The 20,260-nt window shown below is 48.5% G+C and overlaps 2 protein-coding genes across 9 annotated transcripts in view; one reads left to right on the forward strand and one right to left on the reverse strand.

Moving 5' to 3' along the window:
- The window catches only part of VEPH1 (ventricular zone expressed PH domain containing 1), a 62,399-nt gene that overhangs the window by 17,187 nt on the left and 24,952 nt on the right, over positions 1 to 20,260 (forward strand). For 6 of the 8 annotated variants that reach the window (XM_032119869.1, XM_032119868.1, XM_032119872.1 and 3 more), the window contains 3 exons: positions 10,390 to 10,556; positions 11,642 to 11,851; positions 15,606 to 15,826. In XM_032119869.1, the coding sequence (XP_031975760.1) occupies positions 10,390 to 10,556; positions 11,642 to 11,851; positions 15,606 to 15,826 (598 nt within the window). Of the gene's footprint in view, positions 1 to 10,389; positions 10,557 to 11,641; positions 11,852 to 15,605; positions 15,827 to 20,260 lie in introns of those variants that run through there. The other 2 variants (XM_032119874.1, XM_032119875.1) reach the window with 2 other exon arrangements.
- PTX3 (pentraxin 3) lies at positions 721 to 6,375 on the reverse strand. Its single transcript, XM_032119876.1, has 3 exons — positions 5,885 to 6,375; positions 4,878 to 5,399; positions 721 to 1,753 (listed from the first exon to the last, which is right to left on the reverse strand). The coding sequence occupies exons 1-3, from the start codon at positions 6,030 to 6,032 to the stop codon at positions 1,140 to 1,142; spliced, it is 1,284 nt and encodes a 427-aa protein (XP_031975767.1). The 5' UTR covers positions 6,033 to 6,375; the 3' UTR covers positions 721 to 1,139.

A 20,260-nucleotide genomic window follows, 5' to 3' on the forward strand; every position in this document is an offset into this window, starting at 1 on the left:
ACCAGCTCCTCGGCTCTCTGCAGCTGCCGTTGTGCTCTGTATCCAGCCCTAGGCTTTTACTGGATTTGGGACAAGTGTGTGTGAGAGAGAAGAGAATCACCGGCAATGAGCAGCAATTCTGTCTTGTGCAAGCCCCCTGAGGGCAGCAAACAAGCCCAAATGTACCTCAAAACCTGGCCCCAGAGGGCTGGGATTGTGCATGGGGTCTCTCTGCTCCTGTGAGATGTTGCTATTTATGTTTTCTCTATCAGCAGCTAAAACTTCATGGTTCAAAACATGGAAAAAGTCCCATTTGGGACTTGGCTCAGAATTTTGGTTTATGAGACCAGTAGAGAGTTTTAGTCTAGTAAAGTATCTTTATTTACAAAACAACTTTACAAAAATAATTTCAATAAAATTATCACAAAGTCAATGTACAATATAATACAGCTGCATTTTCTCCCAATGTAGCATCAGATTATGATGGGGAATATTATTTTTATATCGATCTGTGGCATAAATAATGCTGTAAACAAGGAGCTAGCTTTCTTAAGAGTCTACAAATTACTAACAATGACTAATAGACAACACATCCCTTGACTTGGGTGGTTCCTCTGTAAAATTCACATTTTAACACTATAGAATACAAGGATTGGAAGAGCCTGGAATGGTTTGGGTTGGAATGGACCTTAAAGCTGATCCCATCCCACCCCTGCCATGGGCAGGGACGCCTTCCAGTAACCCAGGTTGCTCCAAGCCCCATCCAACCTGGCCTTGGATGCTTCCAGGGATCCAGGGGCAGCCCCAGCTGCTCTGTCTGTTCTCCAAAGCTCAGCAGGGATGTCAGGAGCACGGTTTGGCTCCTGAATGTCCATGGTGACCCTCACTTTATACATCAGAAAACCCTGCACTGGAGAGACAGAGCTGCCTGACCCCAGGAACAGCTTTTCCAATGCCATGCCTTGATCTGTGGGTGTGTTTTCAGTGTTTTTCCAGGACAGCAGGCAGAGATCGAATCCCATCTCCGCAGTACCTCAGTCTGTGAACTTGCAGCGCTGATATTCCTTGGGAATTCCAGAGACAGGGGCTCCTGCAGCTCTGGTCACTGTAATATTGACGTTCAGCTCTGTGAAGTCCACGCCCTGGGCAGAAACCAGGCTTTAGGACACGTACTGGGCTCCTCCGTAGGGCAGCACCTCCGTGACCCCCCAGCCCACGATGTTGCCCCGGGTGCCACAGGTGTCCCCCGCGCTCTGGGCTGTCACCTCGGCGGGGCTGAGCACTCGGTCCCACAGGTTAAAGCCAGTCAGCTTCCCCGAGAAGGCCAGGGCTTCATCAAACCCCCCTCCCACGCAGCAGCCGTTCTTCTCCTGCCCGAGCTGCAGGATGCCTCCGTCGGGAATGGTGTGAGCACCAGCCAGGTCCAGGGCGCTGGCTGTGAGCTCCCCCTGCACCCACAGGGCTGCGGATCCGTTCTCCGAGCTCCAGGTGCCACAGAGGTGGAGCCACTTCCCAGGAATAACCACATTTCTGGCAGCCAGCTTGTGCTGGGCACCCCCCACAGCGAGCACGGCCGAGTCCCGGCTCAGGTACAGCTGGATTTCGTAGGGGTTGAACTTGGTTCCGTAGGAGAAGACGATGGTTTTGTCCAAAGCCTCGGTCACCTTGAGCCAGATGCAGGCAGTGAAGGAGCGCAGGCTCATTCCAGCGGTCGGGTGGACGCTCCCAAAGATCTTTCTGGAGCGCATGGGGAACAGAATCGCGGTTTCACAGCCTGGAAAGGTTTAGAATGTTGTCAGGTAAATAAGAACTGGTTTATTTGTGTGTGCACAGCATAGCATGGAATCATTAAGGTTGGACAAGACCTCTACAATCACCAAGTTGTGGCTGCCCCAGGATCCCTGGCAGCGTCCAAGGCCAGGTTGGACAGGGCTTAGAGCACTTGGGATAGGGAAAGGTGTCCCTGCCTGTGGCAGCTGGGATTGGAATGAGATGATCTTTAAGATCCCTTCATCCCAAACCTTCCATGATTCTGTGGAGTCTGACTCCAGCCCAGCACCACCATGTTCACCACTAAACCAGGCCTTCAGGTGCCACATCCACCCATTTTTGAACACTTCCAGGGATGAGGACTCCATCACTTCTCTGGGAAGTCTGTCCCAATGCCTGATCCAGTGCTTGCTTCCAGGCTTCCCAAAGGGAGCTGAGAGCTCAGCTGATCCAGTGGGATGCAGGAACCCACCCCAGGATGCTGTGAAGGAGCTGCCAGAGCTGATGGAGGAATTTGCTGGACACTATGGCAAGGGATAATCCGGCTGCAGGAGTCTCTCTGCTCTTCCCTGCCTGCACGCGTGGGGCACTGTGCAGTCCTGTGACATCCAAGGCATCTCCAGGGTTAATGCAGCCTGCCTGCCCTGCCACGTCCCTTGGGAAGGCCAGCTTCCTGAGGCCCTGAATGCAGCACCACCTCCCGGGAGAGGGACTCCTTTAGCCCTTGAAATTGGGTAATTATGCCAGGTAATTGGGTAACCTTCCCTTGGTGCCACTGAGGTCTTGATTTATCCTCTGTTCTAAGTGCGGAGTAGTGAAAATACCAACGCTGTGCTGAGGGAAGGGGGTCAGGGATCCCCTCAAACAACAGGTTTGGATACTGTGGCATTCCCAGGATAGGGTGGGAGGCTGTGCCATCATGGGCATCAGGGCACAGGAGCTTCTGAAAAGCAGAAAATGTTGGCAGGAACATGCTGAGATGGGGTTGCTTATTTAATTAAGATAATGGCTCCCTTTCCTGGCCCTGCCCTTAGGATTTCTTGGTCAGGAACATTCATGGGCACTGGTTAAACAGGGGAAATTATGAGACAACTGATACTTTTAAACTAGTTCTTCTCTCATGTCCAATTCATCAAAGTGTTGATAACAGAAATTAGATCAGTTAAAACCACTAACAGAAATCTATGCAACTTGGGCAAGCAACTGGTGGTCACTAAAGCCAAGACATTTCTGGTGGTTTCTGTGCTGTTCCCTGGTTGTACCTAAGTTAATATCCAAGGTGACAGGAGGGAACAAGCAGCCCCTTCTCCAATTAAGCTGCTTCATTTCCTGTTTAAAGAAGCTGGAGGATCTGAAATGTCTAAAACGTGTGTGGAAATTTCTGCTCCAGGGAATGAAGGATTCTTTGTGCCCTCCAGGACTGAGCTGCTGTGGTATTTCATGGGCTGCTTCCCTCCAGCTTTGAGCAGATTTTACATCTCCTATTTGACCCTTTTGAGGAGGGGCAGGGTCAGTGAGCAGCTGCTGGGGAGTCTCCTTAAAATGCTACTTAGGAGCACTATTGTGAAAAAGCTTTTAATTAGCAGGCTTTCAGGCTTTATTATCAAAGCTGAATCAAAATTAAAACCAGCCTCAGTGAAGAACAAAAAAGTGTGATTAGAAAACCCCTCAAGAGTATGGCTGGCAGTAAGTCAAGATGTGAGAAATTAAAGTCAGTTGCTAAAAATTCCCTTGAAAAAAAAAATCTGGAGAGATACTCTGGAAGTACTTAAAATGTAGCCTTTAAATTAAGAAGTATGGTGGTTGTATGTAAAATCATGTAGGAACCAGTGGAAATAAACTGAATTTCCACTGATGATCCTCAAAGCAGATCAAGTTTGTTGCTCTCACCTAGAGCAGAGTAGCACTAGGCTGGCTGGGTTACAGGGAGATAAGGAATGAGATCATGCTCTCTGCGAGGTTTGTGTTTGGGGAGAAGAGGAATATGCTCAAAGATCCACTCCCAGCACACAAAGATTTCTGAGGTGTGGTGATAAAGCAGTGAAAACAATTGACTTCTAAAGCTGAGTTGGTGCCCGGCATCAAAGGATGGATTCGGGCAGGCTGTAAAAGCTTTGATGTAAACGATGCTGTGGCTGTGTTGTTGCCTTGGCTTTAGCAATTACAGGCTGCTCCTCTTTGCTCCCTGCTGTAAGAGTTCACTCTGGAGATGCTGCACCCCCTCCTTCCTAGGCACTCACCCTGCGGGGGTAGATTTGGGGGGGGGGGGTTAGGTTGCAATAACTTATACTTGTGTAAAACAGAGCCATTAATCAGCACTGGGAAGCCAGGCAGTGACAGCTCGCTGGTGGGCAGGGTGATACCAATGCAGTTTATCTGGCATATGCTAATTTGGCACCCACACTTTAAACAAATGAGGGGCTACTCTGCCACACCCAAGCTGCTGCTTTTTGGGGTGTCTCGTTGCACTGCACAGAAAAGCTGAGTTGGGATTTGAGGTCTGAGCCCACCTTTCTATGGCCACGTCACTGAGCAGAGCAAATGTTTTGGAAGGGGGAAAATCCCCCAAGCAACAGCAGCACGGGTTACTGGTTTCTCTGTGCCAGAAGGAATATTCTGCCCTGACCCTGCATGCAGGGAATGTGCCCTCCCTGCCCTGGAAGTGTGCTTGGCTGGCAGCAGCAGCATGTCCAGCTCTTGGGCACTGGAGTTGGTGAGGAGATGTTAATTTAGGAAGAGGAAGGAGTAGCAACAGGAGAACAGGAGAGTCCTGTGGCTGGTGTGAATGCACACGAGTCACCAGCTGGGAAGGCAAAGGCTGAGAGAACATAATCTGGATGTCTAAAATACATTTGCTGCTCTCTGACAATGGCTTTGATCTCGGAGAGCCCGGAGGAGGTGGGATCCTGGCTGGCTCTGCCCTGCACAACGACTTTGATGAAAACTTTCTTTCATCCCACGTTTGAAAAGCTCAGTGCCTCTTTTCCCACAAGTTCTGGGGTTCCCCCATTTATGCATAGCCTGTTCAAAGCTGCCCTGCTGCTCCTGAGGTTGCTTTGGAGGAGTTTGTGGATCCCTGTTTGGAAGGGCCCTCCCCAGAGCTCTCGGGTGGAGCACACTGGACTTACCCGCCGGCAGCAGGTGCTGAGCCGCCCATTGTAGCGATGCCCTCAGCTCAGCCCGGGTCTGCTGCAGCTCCTTCCACACCGAGTTCAGGATGAGATTATCCCCTCTGCTGGCATCGAATTTATCCTGCTGCAGAGCTGTTTCCTGCGCCTGCTCCTCGGCCCTCCTGTGCCAGGCGCTCTCCAGCCAGCCCAGCCTCACGGACACGTTGTGGCTTAGCTGCAGGACGTGCTCCAGAACCTTCCCTTGCTCCGACTCCTGCAGCCTCCTGGCCTCCTCGGCCTGGTCCCTGCTCCTCACCAGCACCTGCTCCACCTGGGCCACCACGTGGGAGGTGACAGTGGCGAAGGTGCCCGCCAGGGTGGTGGTGAGCTGGCTCAGCTCTGCCTTCAGGGTCTGCAGGTCCGCCCTGGGGAGCTCCTCCAGAGCCTGCAGCATCATGTTCTCCTTCATCTGCGAGTTCTCCAGCATGATGAACAGCTTGTCCCACTTGCTGTGCTCCCGCTGGCAGTCGCACGAAGCAGCTGGAAGGGAACATACGGATGTCACTATTCCTTTGTACTGAGTTTTAAATGGCAGCGTTTGGCAAAATCGGGCTCTGTGCAAGGCTTGTGCTCTCCAGCCTGTCACAGAACCACGGACTCACAGACTGGTTTGGGTTGGAAGGGACCTTAAAGACAATCTGGTTCCAGCCCCTTACCATGGTGGGGCCAGTGCCTTTCCCTCTGTATCAGGACAGAACAGTGCAGTGGTGTGGCTACAGAGATCCTAAACCTCTGTGCCAGCAACACCTTTTGCAGAAAAACCGAGAGATAAAGAGTCTAAAGCACAGTCCAAGGCACCCCATGCAAGGGCTTTACCATTATTGCCCAAAAGAATCTGCTGCTACAAGCACGAGCTTCTCCCTCTAAAAAACGGTAAGTATGTTTGCAGTAATAACTCGTACAAGAGCGAGGCAGCAACGACGGCAGTTCTGCACTTAACCCAAATTCAGTTTGAATTTACTGACCTTCCTCAGTCCCAGGGGCAGGACCTTCGATTTCGTTATCCAGGTTCACGTACATGAGCTCGTAGTCATTGTCTTCATCCAGCACAGAGCCAGAAGCCCTGAAAACACAGAACAGCGTGAGCAGAGAGAGGAGTTCTTGGGGCAGCATTCTCGTGGCCGCTTCCTGACAATCGCGGGGCTGCGTGGAGCTGCTCGGGCTGCAGCAGAGCCGGGACTGTGCGAGCGCTGCGAGCCCCTAATAAAGGCTGCGAGCCCCTATAAAGGCTGCGAGCGCCTCGGGCCGAATGAATGAGCGGCCGCGCTGTAACCGGAGCGCTCCCGGCCGGGAGGGGCAGGGGGCGGGCAGCGAGCTCGATCCCAGCCCTCCGGGCTTGCCCGGGGATGTTCTGACGGGTCGGGGGCAAAACCGGGGGGAAGCTGCTCTTGCCCCAGGGCGGATTGGAACGTGCAGCGACGCGAGGGGCTGGGAGCGCTCGCACTGCGCTGGCCGAGCCGGTTGCGGTGTTTTGTGTTATTTGTGGAAAAGAAGGCGTTCCCTGCAAGTTCAGTTTGTGGTCGGTGTGTGCCAGGGCTCTGGAGGGGATTGGTAGAAAAATAAACATACCTGGAGTTGCTTTGGATACACGTGTCTGGTTTAGCTAAATAGTGCAGCTTTTTTTGAGAGTTAGGCACTGTTATATGATAAATTCTGTTATATACCAACAGTTTATTGCTTTAAGCAATAAGGGAGAACTCTTAAGGAGTTCTTAACAGCTTGCTAGGGTTCTGCTTTTCCAGCCCTAATTAGCACTTACACCACTATCACTCCGTGGATAATTTGTTAGTGCTGTATCCCGTTTTGGGAAATGTAAGTCTGCAGCTGCACGATCAGGGCTGTGTCTGTTACCTTTGAAAAAGCAAAGCAAGGTGCTTTTGGATGAGACATTGATTTAGTCTAAGTATTATTGGTATTAATCTGGTTTAAATTCTGTAATCTTATTGGTTCAACAGGCCATTAATCATGTCAGAGATGCTTTGCATGGGTGAGATTAGGGGTGATCTCATACAAGTTATGTATTGGCTATGAAATATCCAGAGAACAGCAAAAAACTCCTCCTGTGATTACATCTAACTTGGAATCTGTGTTTCCCTTTCCCTGTGTCTCTGGTTTTGCTTATACAAACCTGCACTACCTGTGCCTTGGGTATTGGGGAGGAATTCCTCTTTGTGGGGGTGGTGGGGACAAGGTGGGGATTGGGCACAGCTTGGACTCTGATCCTGGAGGTCCTTTCCAACCAAAATGATTCCATGATTTTCAGGTAGATATGTGCCTAACCTGAGTCATCCTGGGGGAAAAATTAGTGTTTGGGCTTTTGTCTTTGGAAACTCCCTTCAGAGTGAAAATCCATCTGCCCATGGGGCACTGCAATGTGCTCCAGGGCCCTTGTTCTTCCCAAGCTCTCTGTGCTGCTGGATGGCAGAGCTGGAGCTCGGGACAGCCTTTTCCACGAAGGGAGCAGGGCTGGCACCACCCAGCCACGCCCTTGGGGTCCCTCCTTGCCTGCCATGCAGCCATGGAGTGTCCCCAGCTGCAGCACACTTTGTGCCAGAACTGTCTCTTTCCCAGTGTGAGGTCTGCTTGGGAAATGTGCGGAAATCTAATCTGGAAAGTATTGGGGGTCAGGGTGGCAGGGGAGGAAGAGGGAAGGAAGGTATTTAGGGAGTTGAGTGGGATGTTTTTCCATTCTCACACAACAAACATATTTTCAGGCTCTTAGTTTAGACTGAGGCAGATGAAGCAAGATTGGGAAAAAGTGAATTATTCGTAATTCCCAATATTGCCTCCGGCTGTCTGAGCTCTGGGAATCAGGAGGTTGGGGAGCTGTGTGTGCATAAATCCCCGTGGATTTATGTGTGACATACAAAGGTGTGACAAACAAACAGCTCTGAGGATCCCTTGCTAACTCAAACATGAAAAGACCAGAAAATGGCCAGCTGGGTTGTGCTTGATGAACTTTCTTGAGGTCTCTGAAGAACAGACCTAAACTGGGCTATCGGGGATTATTTACACGTGTGCACACAGGTTCTTCACTTAAAAGCAATTCCATGTCAGTGAGGTCACTTCAATCTCGATGCAGAGGGAGGGGATTGCTCTGATTGCCTTTGCTTTTCATTTATCTTGGTTAGGGAATATCAGCCCAGCGGTGTTTGCTGCAGGAAACTGCCCAAAGCTGCACTTGCACAAAGTATTTTTTGTTCCGAGAGGTTTGGTGGCTGCAGTCCATCGTGTGATTGCATCACTCCTCTGATACACCCCACGCTCCAAATGCTCGTTTGCCAGACTAAAGAATCAGTCTTCCTTCCCAGATCCCTTCCTATCCCTGACATCCCAGCTTAAGCAATAGCATGGCTCAGGCTGGTGTCTTTCCTTGCTCAAAGCTGTTATTTTTATTACTCCCTCTTGGATTCCTTCCCATCACACTTCTATAGCTGAGAGGAATTTTGCCTGTCCAGGAATACGGGGATTTCATCTTTTGCAGTTGTTGCTGAAATTTGACTGGAGGGTAAGGGCTCTGCTCCATGTGGGCAGAAAACTTCCTAAGCAAGGGCAAGTGCGAAGAAAGGACTTAGTGCTGGAAGCACGACATCATCCGGAGAGGAAATAATTTTTGGTGTATTCAGTATGAAATGTTTCAATTTTGAACTATGACATGAGTCTAGAAAAGTTCCAGTGAATCCATCCTGTCACCTTTTTATCATTGAGAATCCCGAGCTGGAAGGGACCCCCAAGGATCATCCAGTCTCACCCCTGGCCCTGCACAGACACCCCAACAATCCCACCCTGTGCCTCCCTGGGAGCGGTGTCCAAACACCCCTGGGGCTCTGGCAGCCTCGGGGCCGTGCCCAGCACCCTCTGGTGAAGAACCTTTTCCTGATGTCCATGTTCTCTCTTTGGGGGGATTGGTGCTTGGCATCAATCCCATGGAGTGTTAGTGGTGACACTTTTTATCCACATCCACTGGGAACATCAGGAAGAGCCCAGGGAATGTGGTTAGAAAATGGCCAGAATGGAGCAGCTTGCTCATCTTTTCAGGGTGATTCATCAGCAAATCTCTTTCTGGTGCCCCTGGCCTTTGTGATTGTGTAGAACAGAACAAGATAAATTTGCTGTGGGGTGGGAGTGGGGTCTGACCTCGCCTTTGGCACTGCTGGGGCTGCACAGGGGGCTCGGAGCGGCCTTCGGGCAGCAGCCAGGGATTCTCCAGGCAGGAGAAGGTGCAGAAGTGTGGCTGGCTGGAGTGGAGAGACACTCCTGCGAAGGATCAGGACCCCTCAGGGATCATTACGAGCTGTTGGGCTCAGAGCTGTCTGAACCTGCAGTGAGTTATGTGCTTGTTTCTTGGCTCAGGGGGGAGCTTGTGAGACCCAACCGTGTCCTGGGGTGTATTTCTGTATCCTGCAAGAGCCCCACGTGCTCCAGCCTGAACCCAAATATCCTTTTGCTACCATCCATGAACAGATCTGCTTATCTTCCAAAGTTATCCAGCTCAGATTTAAATGGGAGAAAAAGCAGCAGGCCAGAGAGCTGATTCCTCTTGGAAACCAAATCCAAAGAGACCGTGAGGACTTCCAAGGGTTTACAGAAAGGAGCCATGCTAGGTTGAAATAGGCAGATGTTTTCCATATGTTGCTCAAGTGAAACTTAAATCCATGGAGGCAGGCATGTACTGCAATGTGAAGTTATATATTTTGGTATGAGCCTGGGCTTCAAATTGCATTATGCACAGACATCTTAAGAAAACGTGTGAGAGAGGGTTTAGCATATCTCTGTCTGTCTGCAGTTGGCTCTCTCTGGCTCCTTTCTATTCCTGGAAATGGCACCCTTAACTATTTCTGTTCAAATGTGTGTTTAGTTCTCTATCAACCAACTATTCCTTTCATATGATGCTTATTTAATTTGAAAATCTGCATCTCAGCAAAGAAGAATTATAGTTTTTTTCTTTTGCTGGTTTTGTCGTTTTTCTTTGTAGTTTCTTTGTCATTTCTCTCCTTCTTTCTCTCTTCTTTTGTTTCTCTGTTAATTGAAATCACACTTAGTTTGGCCTAGGACTCAACAGAGCATCATCTAAATCTGAAAGTTTATTAAGCAGTGTTCTCATGATATTCAGAAATAAAATGATAATTAATAGGAATTAGTGGGGATTTTTTACACAATGTTGTTACGCCTGCAATGATTTGTTCTATTTTGGTAATTTATTTGGCTTCTTGGCCAAATATATAATTTCCTGCAGCTTTATGCCTCCCTGGTTTTGTACTGATGATCCTTCAAAGCCAGGTTGGAGCAACCTGGTGTAGGGAAGGTGCCCAGGGCAGGGGTGGAACGAGATGAGCTTTAAGGTCTCTCCAACCCAAACCGTTCTGTGACTGTTCTAGCCGGTGTCTCCAGGGGTGTGCTGGTGTTGTGGGGCTCTCTCCAGTGCTGGGCATTGCCTGACAGCTGGTCCCTGTCCCTGCTGTGTCCCCAGGGAACTCGATGCTGCTCCGCGTGCTGCCCGCGCTCTACGAGAAGCGGCCGCAGCCGATCCACGCCTGCCTGCGGGAGCTGGTGGCACCCATGGCCCAGCTGGACCCGGCCGAGCAGCTCCACCTCCTCAGGCTCCTGCACACCGTGGCCAGGAAGAGAGAACTGGGGGTAAACCACACTGGGAATATCTCCCTGCTCGACGCTGCCCCTCCTTTTGAGGGGTTTGTGTTTCACAGGCTTGGTGAGGGAGGAATCCCACAACATGCAGGGCAGTGCCTTCCTACGCTAATTCCCTGTAAATGCTTTAACCCCATTCCAAGTTTTCCACCTAGTCGTAAGGAGAACAGAACAATGACTCTGCTGGACCAAAAGGTTTGGGTTAAACCATTTGTCTCCAATGTTTTTGGCTCTTCCTCTGTCAGCTGAGTGTGAATTCCCATAACTGTGTTTCTGTCGGAGTACATGAACTGTATTAAAATCCATGTCAAGGACAATTAAAATGATTTAGGAACTGATGAGAACTGGTAATCCTCAAAAATAAAGAACAGAAGAACAGGTTGTTTTATGCCCCGTGTGTGTGTCTGAGTGTCTTTTCCTCAGATGCAGCATTTTCCCTGAATCCAAGGTGCATTTGTGTGCCTGTGTTTACCCTGCGTTAATCCTTCGGTGGGGACTTGTACACACTGCATCCAGTTTGGCAGATGGCTCCAAGGACTACACCCTCAGCCTCCTGAAACTGGGTTCTTACAAGAAATGACAACTTACCTACAGCACATTTGTTATGCAATGATGGTCTTGCCCCTTGTTTTTCCCTCTGTTCCAGCTCCTGACCTTGTCACATTGTTTAGTTTCTGGTGGAACTCAAAAATTTCTACAAGTACTTTAATTTACTGTGTCATTGAGGAAGGCTCAGTCTTACATTGTTTTCATCAATAAAATATAGACTGGCCTAGAGCAAGGAAAATATTTGGTAAAGGGGGTTTTTTGGTCTTCTTTTATTTTTTAATTGGGCATTTCCTTATTTATGCATAACTGCCATATCTTAAAGCAGAGCTTACCCTTATTCCATATGTTCAGTTGAACTTGGATTGACCTCAGCAACAGCTCCATGCAAAGGTCACCAAGGGTGGAAAATTCTTCTATTAACTCAAAGTCTAGTGGTTTATTTTTATCACTCTGCTGGTTGTGTCTCCTCTGGTTATATATGTTCACAATTCAAAATAGGGTTTCACTTTGTTTCTGATTTTTAACAGGTGCTGAAGGAGTGTTTGCCATTTTTATTTGGACACCTGAGAGACCCCAACCACAGTGAAGTGGTTCTAAACATCCTTCTGGAAATATCCAGCTACGAACCTGCAGCCTTGGCCCCTTTCCTTCCCACGCTGAGGGAAATTGGGGAGAGTTTTCCCACTTTGATTGGGCAGATGGCAAAGATCTTCGGAGCTGTTGGACATCTTGATGAGGTAAGGTGGGATACAAAAGGGCTTGGTTGGGTTTGGGGTTGGGTTGGTTTGGGTTGCTTTTAATCCTGTATAAAATAATACATCCACGTATTTCTTTCTTCACAAGTAACCAGACTGCCCTGCCACAGAATCATGGAATGGTTTGGGTTGGGAGGGACCTTAAAGACCATCTTATTCCAGTCCTTCCCCCTCTGGCATTTAATTTGGGTGTGTATTGGCTGGGCCTTGGGTGTCTGAGCGCTGGGGGTGCAGCACAGGAAGACACCATCCTTGCTGTTTCTACTGATCTGGAGCTTTATATTAATGTAAAATTAAATTTATCTCAGAAGAATCAAAACCAGATTTGGTTTGGCTTTGTAATTCTTATTTCTGTTGTGTGGGAAGAGGAGCCAAAATCCCATTGAGGCCCTGGGAGTCAAATGAAGTTTGTTGTTCTCTCCTTGTTTACTTCCATCCCCCAGCAAGTTTTACTTTTGTAAGATCTGCAGGTGACCACATTTAATTCTGCATTTCGTACTTGAGAGTCAGCATTTTCTAGAAGCTTTACAGCTGCTAACCAGCCAATCCTCAGCTGAGCACAGCTGGGCTCAGAACCGAAGGATTTAATTCGGATTCTGTTTTGGGGTGTTGAACCAGCTCTCCCCATCTGGGTGTCTCTGAGGCTCCGTTTCCGCTGAGTTCTGCTACTTCAAAGGGGCTGAATTTATTTATTTTGCCTTTTGTTGCTGTGATTGTTTTATACCAATACCAAGAATAAGCGAGGAACCAAGTGGCCCTGTTGGATTTCATGTAGTGCTGGAACTTACAGGCTACACAAAGTTTACAAAGACAGGATTCCAAGAATATTTTCTCCTTATATTTTTAACCTGTTGGTTTATGTGGCTACACCAATCTACTGAGCGGAGCACACACAGCCTGCACTAAACAATTAATCTCCAATCTCCCTGGAGTAAGTGTTGAGTGGCTGGCACCGTGTCCCGTGTCATGAGTCTGATTTTTTGGGAAGCTGCTGACTCAGCAGCATCCCAGCCCATGGGGAGGACACATTTGTCATTTGTTTGCTGTGTTTGTCGCTGGTGTCCGGAGACCCTGCGCTCCAGATTCACAAACAGGGATGAAAACAGCACGCAAAGGGCGGCAGAGGTGAATGTTCCAACAGGAGATCAACGGCTCCTCTCTTGCTTTGCTCTCTAGAAAGTGTGAATAATTCTGAATTATGGAAGATCTTAAAATGACAGAGTGGTTTGGGTTGGAAGGGGCCTTAAAGCTCATCCCATTCCCCTGCCATGGGCAGGGACACCTTCCACTATCCCAGGTTGCTCCAAGCCCCGTCCAACTTGGCCTTGGAAAAAGAATCATCTCACCTGAAAGGAGAAAGAAATGCCTCCATGGCTGATTCTTGAGCATAAGTGAGCTCATGGAATCATAAAATCTCCCAGGCTGGAAAAGACCTCCAAGGCCATCAAGTCCAACCATCAACCCATGTGTGCCTCTGATGGTGTCATCTCACAGCCCCCCGTGTCAAGGCCTTCCGAAAACCCTCCCTCATCACTTCTCCCCCTCTTCCCTTTCCTGTCACGGAGCCGTGCCATGGATATGCTGCCACTTCTCAGATGGGAATCAGCATCCCCGTCCCGGCCAAGCAAAACACGCGGGGAAGGAAACTTCAATGGCAGTGCTGGAATTTTATTTGTTGATGTTTTATTTCACTGGAAGGCTTGCCTGGGGAAAAGAGGTGGCAAGGATTGAAGCTTGGCCCTTGACGGGCGGGAGTGCGGATCTGAGCAGCAAATCCTTGCTGGCTCCTAGAAGCAGCCTCTTGTGCTTCCAGGGACGCCAGGAGAGAGGAGAGCTCTGGGTTTGAAAGGTTGCCCTGTGTTTACACACACCACTTCTGTTGGTGTCAGCAACACTCTCGGGGGGCAAGCTGAAATCAGAGCTTGTCCCTTAACTGTAAATTTGTGTAAAGAAAAAACCATCTTGGGGCTCAGAGAAATTGGACACTTAATTTTTTTCCCTATGTTTTGAACCACGTGGGAGCTGGAGTTATTCCTGAAAGCCTTGGGATCTTTTAGTAGCCTCCTGAACCTGTTTTTAAGGAAAAAGCACAGCACTTTGCCACACATCATTGCTTGTGCTTTAGCTCTTCACCTTCTGGCAGATGTAATGCCATAAAATGCAAGGGCTGCTTATGAGAAAATACATGAATCCATCCAATAGGCACTGCTGAAATAACAAGGGGCTATGTGCATCCAAATAGGCTTTGTGAAACATTTTGGGTAGGAATTGTGGCTGGGATAACGGCTGCTTTCATGTTGAGCTATTTTGCTGTAATTTTGTTTTGTATAACAGTTACATATTATATTACTCAGGCGAGTTTATTGTTCTTTTACCTCACTCCAGGCGAGTAGCAGCATTTCAGCATGGCTGGAGACTCTCCAGCTGGATCAAAGTGACAGGAAAATGGTCAAAACTGCTCCTCCATTTAGTCTGCTGCACAGTTTGTTTAGAAAACAAAAATGTGTTTTAAATGTTAATTGAGCCTGTGTTTATCTCTTGGAGGAAGGATCAGCTTTCAAGTAAATGAGTGACTGTGCACCAAAAAGTCAACCTCGTTCAAGCCATTGAGGAAAAAGCTCCTTCGTCACATCAGCCCAGCCCAGGGTGTAGCTGGAGTTTTCCCCATATGGCTGAAGGGAAGCAACTGGTCTGATCCACTGTTCCCATTTATCTCTGTCATGGCACAATGCAGCAGAGCTGCTTTTCCTTCAGTTACATTGACTTGCTCTTCACAAAAAGCCATGCCCGTGATGCTTGGGCCATGTCCTGCCAAAGTCTCCTGGGTATTTTTATGGCCCAGCTGGATTTGGAATCAAACTTCCAGCAGTTTTTGCTCTCTGGTTACGAGGTCCCAGAAGAGAGGAGGAAATAGGGCTGGGGCCCTGCAGAGCCGAGAGCACGTGCATGGCACATGAGCTCCCTGCTGGCCCTTGGGAAGAAGAAAAGTGTTTATTTTTGCCTTTCTTTGTGTTTCAGCACAGGCGCTGAAATCCAAACATCTCCCAATTTCTGTATCCATCTGCTGAGCACCAAGTGGGCTTCCCTGAGTGGGGCCATGCCCAGTTACCCCAGTGAAGGATCTGATGGGAGTTCCTGAGTTAGTGGCTGGGTTTTCCACTGCTTTTCCCACTTGGGTATTTGTAGGACTGTGGAATCCAATCTAATTAGGACAACTGTAACAGAGGAACCCTGATCTGGAGATGTTCAGCTCCAGGCTGGATGTTCTGCATTCCTGGAGGTGTTGATGGGGCTTGGAGCAACCTGGCCTATGGAAGGTGTCCCTGCCCATGGCAGGGGTGGGACTGGGTGATCTCTAAGGTCCCTTCCAAACCATTCTCTGGTTTTATGAAGTAGCTGAGCCAGGTGCAGGGAGCCAGGGAGCTCAGTGCTGCTGGGGCCCTGATCACTGAGCCAGGCTGATCTAGCAACCCAGAACAATATAGGGTCCTTGAAGAGCCTTCAGGGATCTGGCTCGAGACAAGATGTCCTGAGTTAGGCTGGGTTAGGTAACACCAAGAGGAACAAAGGTCACTTCAGTGTAACCACAAATAGACGAGGCAGCTGCCTCTTTGTCATCCTGGGGCAGACACTCTTCCCCAGGGACAGTGACTCAGTCCCAGCACACAAACCCCTCACAGCAGCAAACAATGAATTCCTGTGTTCAGCGCTGTTCTTATCTCCTCACGCTGCCCAGGAGCGAGCCAGGACGTCCCTGCTGTATCTGGTGAACCAGCTGGCCAACATGGAGCACTCCTTTCACCACATCCTTCTGCTGGAGATCAAGAGCCTCACCGACACCTTCTCGAGCATTCTGGGCTCCCAGAGCAGGGACATTTATCGCATGAGCAACAGCTTCTCTGCCATCGCCAAGCTGCTCGTGCGGCAGCTCGACACCGACGGCGCGGCAGGAGCCAGGTACTGTGGGTCTGACAGAGCCTCAGCCCTCTCCAGGGCCCTGTGAGGCAGCGAAATTCCTGTTAAATATATTCCCATTGCCATGAAGAAAGCCATGACCCAGATAAGCAGACCTAAGCAAGCTAAAAAGCCTCAGTTAAAAATAAATCAGTGAAGTCAGGCCTCACAATTATCATCGAGTTTGTTCCAGAAAATGCCCACTGAGGGTGGTGAGAACAATGGCTGGCGGAGCTCCCTGGTGAAAATTTGCCTAAGAAAAGTCTGAAAAAGATTTCTGAAGCATCCAGAGCGAGATGTTCTGCTCACTTAGCTGCTTCTGACTGTGCATACTGAAGTTAAAGCGTAGTGGTGTTCGTCACGGTGAGGATAGAAGTGTTATTTAAATACATGGTGGCAGCCACTTCTAATTAGTGAGAGACTTCTAATTAGAGTTGTGTGTACTGCAATAGGTCAGGGGGGCACAGAGGAATAGTGATTCTTTGAAAAAATGGAACACAGATGTCAGAAAACTCCTAAAGGTGAAGGACAGCGCTAGAGCCAGCCTGGGAGCGGTGGAGCCAAAACATTGAGGTCAGTGGAGAGACAATTAATTGGTGTCCTGGAGAGAGGTAAAACTGAAAAAGGAGAGGAGCCCAGATAGAGCCCCTCATCTGACTACAAGGCTGTGAGAAATGTCCAAGCTTCACCTGGTGGCAGAACCTCAGCAGAAACCAGCCCTTGGCATTCACAACCCATCGTGGTCCCTCCATTTATGGCTGAAAAGTTACTTTATTTGTTAAAATACTGTGATATTCCTATTCCTTATTGTATTCTGTGCTTAACGTTTATCTCTAGAGCTGCTAAAAATACCCAGTTAAAAACAAGAAAAGGTTTTCATCAAAATCTTGCTGCTTCCCCGTTTCTCTAAAATTCCTTTGTTAAGGACTGACTGAAGAGCAGAAGCTTCATTGTCTGTGTGAGTGTGGTCACAGATTATTTTCTCTCTCTGCTCCTTGATTTTATTTATTTCTTTATTTCTTTTAAATTTCATTCCCTTCCTAGCCCTGTGTGCCTTTGTTATCTCAACATGGCTGTCAGAGATCACAGCAAAATACTGATTTTTCAGTTTTTAGCTATTTGGTGTTACATTTCAGGCCTGTGTCAAGCAGAGTATCAGCTAAATCAGACAAGGCTGAACCAGAGTTCTCTGCTGATTTAAGCTGAGTTGATTCTGACTCGTGCTTGGGAAGTGGGACCAGTCCAGATGTGAACATGGAAGTGCCCTCCCAGCTCTGGAGCTGCTGCAGTCACTGAGCTGCAGTGGTTTCTAAAGAGCACCAACCCAGAGTGTTTGTGCTGTGAAAGGAAAACAGGATTTTAATCTGTGTGCCTGGATTATAACCATTCCTTCCAAAACTCATGTGTTTACACAAGGAGAAGCTGATTTCTTCAGAGCCATGGCTGGCCCGGCGTTGTTTGACACAGGGAATTTTACATGCAGAGACTGGGGAGCATAATTAAAACCAGGCTATGCTCTGCTGCTCCTTACTGTCCCAAAATTGCAAGTTACTCTGTCCCAGAGGGGCTTTTAAAGAACATATATGGGGTTTTAATGGACTTGTCCAGCCTAGAGGTACAGTGTAGTCAATTAAAGGGAAAGAAAGCTTCGAAGTCCTCGTTCTGGGCAAGAACTGAGCACAACAGGCTGCACCAGTGCTGCTCCTCAGTGCTGTGGCTGCTTGGAATTGTCTTTTACACTGAGGAAGGAGGGGTTTAGGTTAAGTACAAGGAAGTTCTTCACTCAGAGGGTGGGGAGGCCCTGGCACAGAGAGGCTGTGGCTGCCCCTGGATCCCTGGCAGTGTCCAAGGCCAGGCTGGATGGGCTTGGAGCACCCTGGGGTAGTGGAAGGTGTCCCTGCCCATGGCAGGGGGTTGGAATGGGATGGGCTTTAAGGTCCCTCCAACCCAAACCAGTCTGGGATTCTGCTGACAATTCCATTATTTTTTCCTCACCGCTTGCCCTCTTCAAACTTTCTTGTCCATCCTGTTTGAGGAGGTGATTTTCTCTCCCTTAACAAACCACAAGCACCCGATCCATCATTGGGGCGTCCATATGCACGGAGGTGAAGCCCAGGCCACAATCCCAGGTGTACTTTCATCGACCTCCCCTTGGGATGTTCTTTTTCCCACTGTGAGCACCCCGCTGGTGATGTGCTGATGGTGCTGCTGCTCTGAGAAATGTCCTTTACACTGAGACATTGAGGTGCACTTGTCCAGAGGGTTTAAAAGGATGAAGCCATCACAGCCCAGCACTATCTTTGTTGTTATGGTTTCTCCATGAGCTCGTGCATCCTTCTCCTCTTGCAGCCAGCTTTGGTGTAAACTGATCCTGCTCCACAGCCTCAGCAATGGCCCAGTGCCTCTTGCCAAGACTGCAGACAGTGGTTGGTCTGAGTGGAGCTGGAAGGGGGGCCCAGCAGGAAGGGCTGCCAGGCATCCCAGTGGGGTGGGATGGAGCCCTCACTGAGGGTTTTGTGTGGGGTTTGTGCTTTTGGCTTCCCAAGAAACTGATGTGAGCACAAGGCTGGTGCACAGGAGAGCTCGTGGTGCCCAGGGATGGGCATTTGGAGTTCCTCTGCTTCCCACTTGGAAATCCTGGCATCAGCAGGGCAAAAATGAGATGGTGGCTTGAGGGGCCCACCCTTCACACCCTAGGAGTGACTTTTTTCTGCTCTACATATGGAAAATGGGATTAATCTGCATTTCTTTTCTAAGCATAATGATTTTATGGTTCTTTAGGAGAAGTATTCCCTTGTATTCCCTTCACAAAGCCACGGGAGCTCAACAGGAGAATGCTGGACAAAGAGGTGCTGTTTGAAACACAATTTTTAATTCCAAACATTCACCAAGGCTCCCTGGTTGGGGTCTGTCACTGCCACAGCCCATCAGTCCATCAATCCCCTCTCTGTGTCCCAAGGCTTTGCCCGTATTTACACAGGTAACAGAAGTTTTCCTTAGAGCTGAGCTCCCACAAAGGGAGCAGTGTTGGGAGCTGTGGTGGAGGGACTGCTTTCCAATAAACTAAATCTCGTCCTACATCCCCAGAAAGATTTGTTAGGAAAGGTCACATCAAGGCTCTTTATTACAGAATATTTTTCAAGTGCTCCTCAGTGTTAATATATTATGAGATCTTGCTTAAATTAAAAACAAAGCAAGACAAAACTTGCCAGCTCCCCTGAGAAAAATCCTGAACTGCCTTTATCAAAACAAGTGGAAAAGTGCATTTTGTGATGCCGTGTTTCTGGTTGTTTTTTAAAAACCTGGCTTTTTACAACTGGTAATCTGCAGTTTGGGGAGTTTTTAATGGGCTTCCCCACTGCGAGCGTGACTTGTGAGACTCTGCTGCTTTGGAAGGGCTGTGTTAAACCCCTCACTTGTGGTTTTATGTATCCATGTTTTACAGATTTAGCTATTCAGATGTTTGTTCATCAGGGGAAAAAAAAGAAAGTTAAACAAAGAAATGGTCAGAAGCAGAACAAACTTGTTTTAGAGCTGTGGGCAGAGTTTAAAAAGTAAATACTGTCCAATCCCCCTTGATTCTCCAAGAGATTCCTGGTTGCTTTGTGCTGCCTCCGTGATTTTTTGTGCCAGTTACTCCCGAGTTGCAGGAGTGAGATGGGAGCCTGCACATCATCCCAGCAGGAGAGGGAGAGTGGGAGGAGCAATGATGCACCTCCTGGGAAATCCAGTCCTGCTGCTGCTGCAGCATCTTCAAGGCAGGGTAAAGATGCTCAAAATTCAGGTTTTGGGCAAATGAACACATATTGAGAGGAGCTGAGTCTCTCTGCAGGCTCTGAGAGATGAAGGAACCCAGAAAAAGCCATTTTCAAATCTGTTTGAGGGAATCCAGCACATTCTTACCAGCAGTGTCTTTTCCCAGCAGATTTCTTTTTGTCCTGTAAGATCAACAGCTTCCCTTCAATTTATGTGAAAGTTACCTTTGGATTTTGCATTTAAAAGTTATGTATTGTGGCTACCCATCCCTGGCAGTGTCCCAGGCCAGGCTGGACATTGGAGCTTGGAGCAGCCTGGGATAGGGGAAGGTGTCCCTGCCCGTGGCAGGGGTGGCACTGGAGGGGCTTTAAGGTCTTTTCCAACCAAACCATTCCAAGGTTCCACCATTCTGTGATTTTAAGACTAACATAACAAATCCAAAAGAAAACTGCTTGTCCTGCAGTCCTACAGGTTCATTTTAACTCTTCATTTTCTCTTTGCTGAACTGGAGTCACATTGCTCAGAACTTTTCCCGAGTTTTAAAAGATTTTTTTCTTTCTCAGAGTGCAATAATTCAGTAAGAACTGCATGTACTTTGGTCAAAGCTTTAAAACCACAGAATTCTATAAAGTCTGCAAATAGCTTGACTTTTGCCTTGTGAGAATAATGCAATAAGTCAGT

The sequence above is a fragment of the Corvus moneduloides genome, chromosome 10 (genome assembly GCF_009650955.1).
Source record: "Corvus moneduloides isolate bCorMon1 chromosome 10, bCorMon1.pri, whole genome shotgun sequence".
NCBI lineage: Eukaryota > Metazoa > Chordata > Aves > Passeriformes > Corvidae > Corvus > Corvus moneduloides.

Bases quoted from the DNA above. Each gene is read 5' to 3' on its own strand.
- PTX3 (XM_032119876.1), bottom strand. From the start codon at position 6,032: ATGCTGCCCCAAGAACTCCTCTCTCTGCTCACGCTGTTCTGTGTTTTC. The intron at 5,400-5,884 runs GTCAGTAAATTC...GTTCCCTTCCAG, and splicing joins TGCCCCTGGGACTGAGGAAG to CTGCTTCGTGCGACTGCCAG. The intron at 1,754-4,877 runs GTAAGTCCAGTG...AAACCTTTCCAG, and splicing joins TCAGCACCTGCTGCCGGCGG to GCTGTGAAACCGCGATTCTG.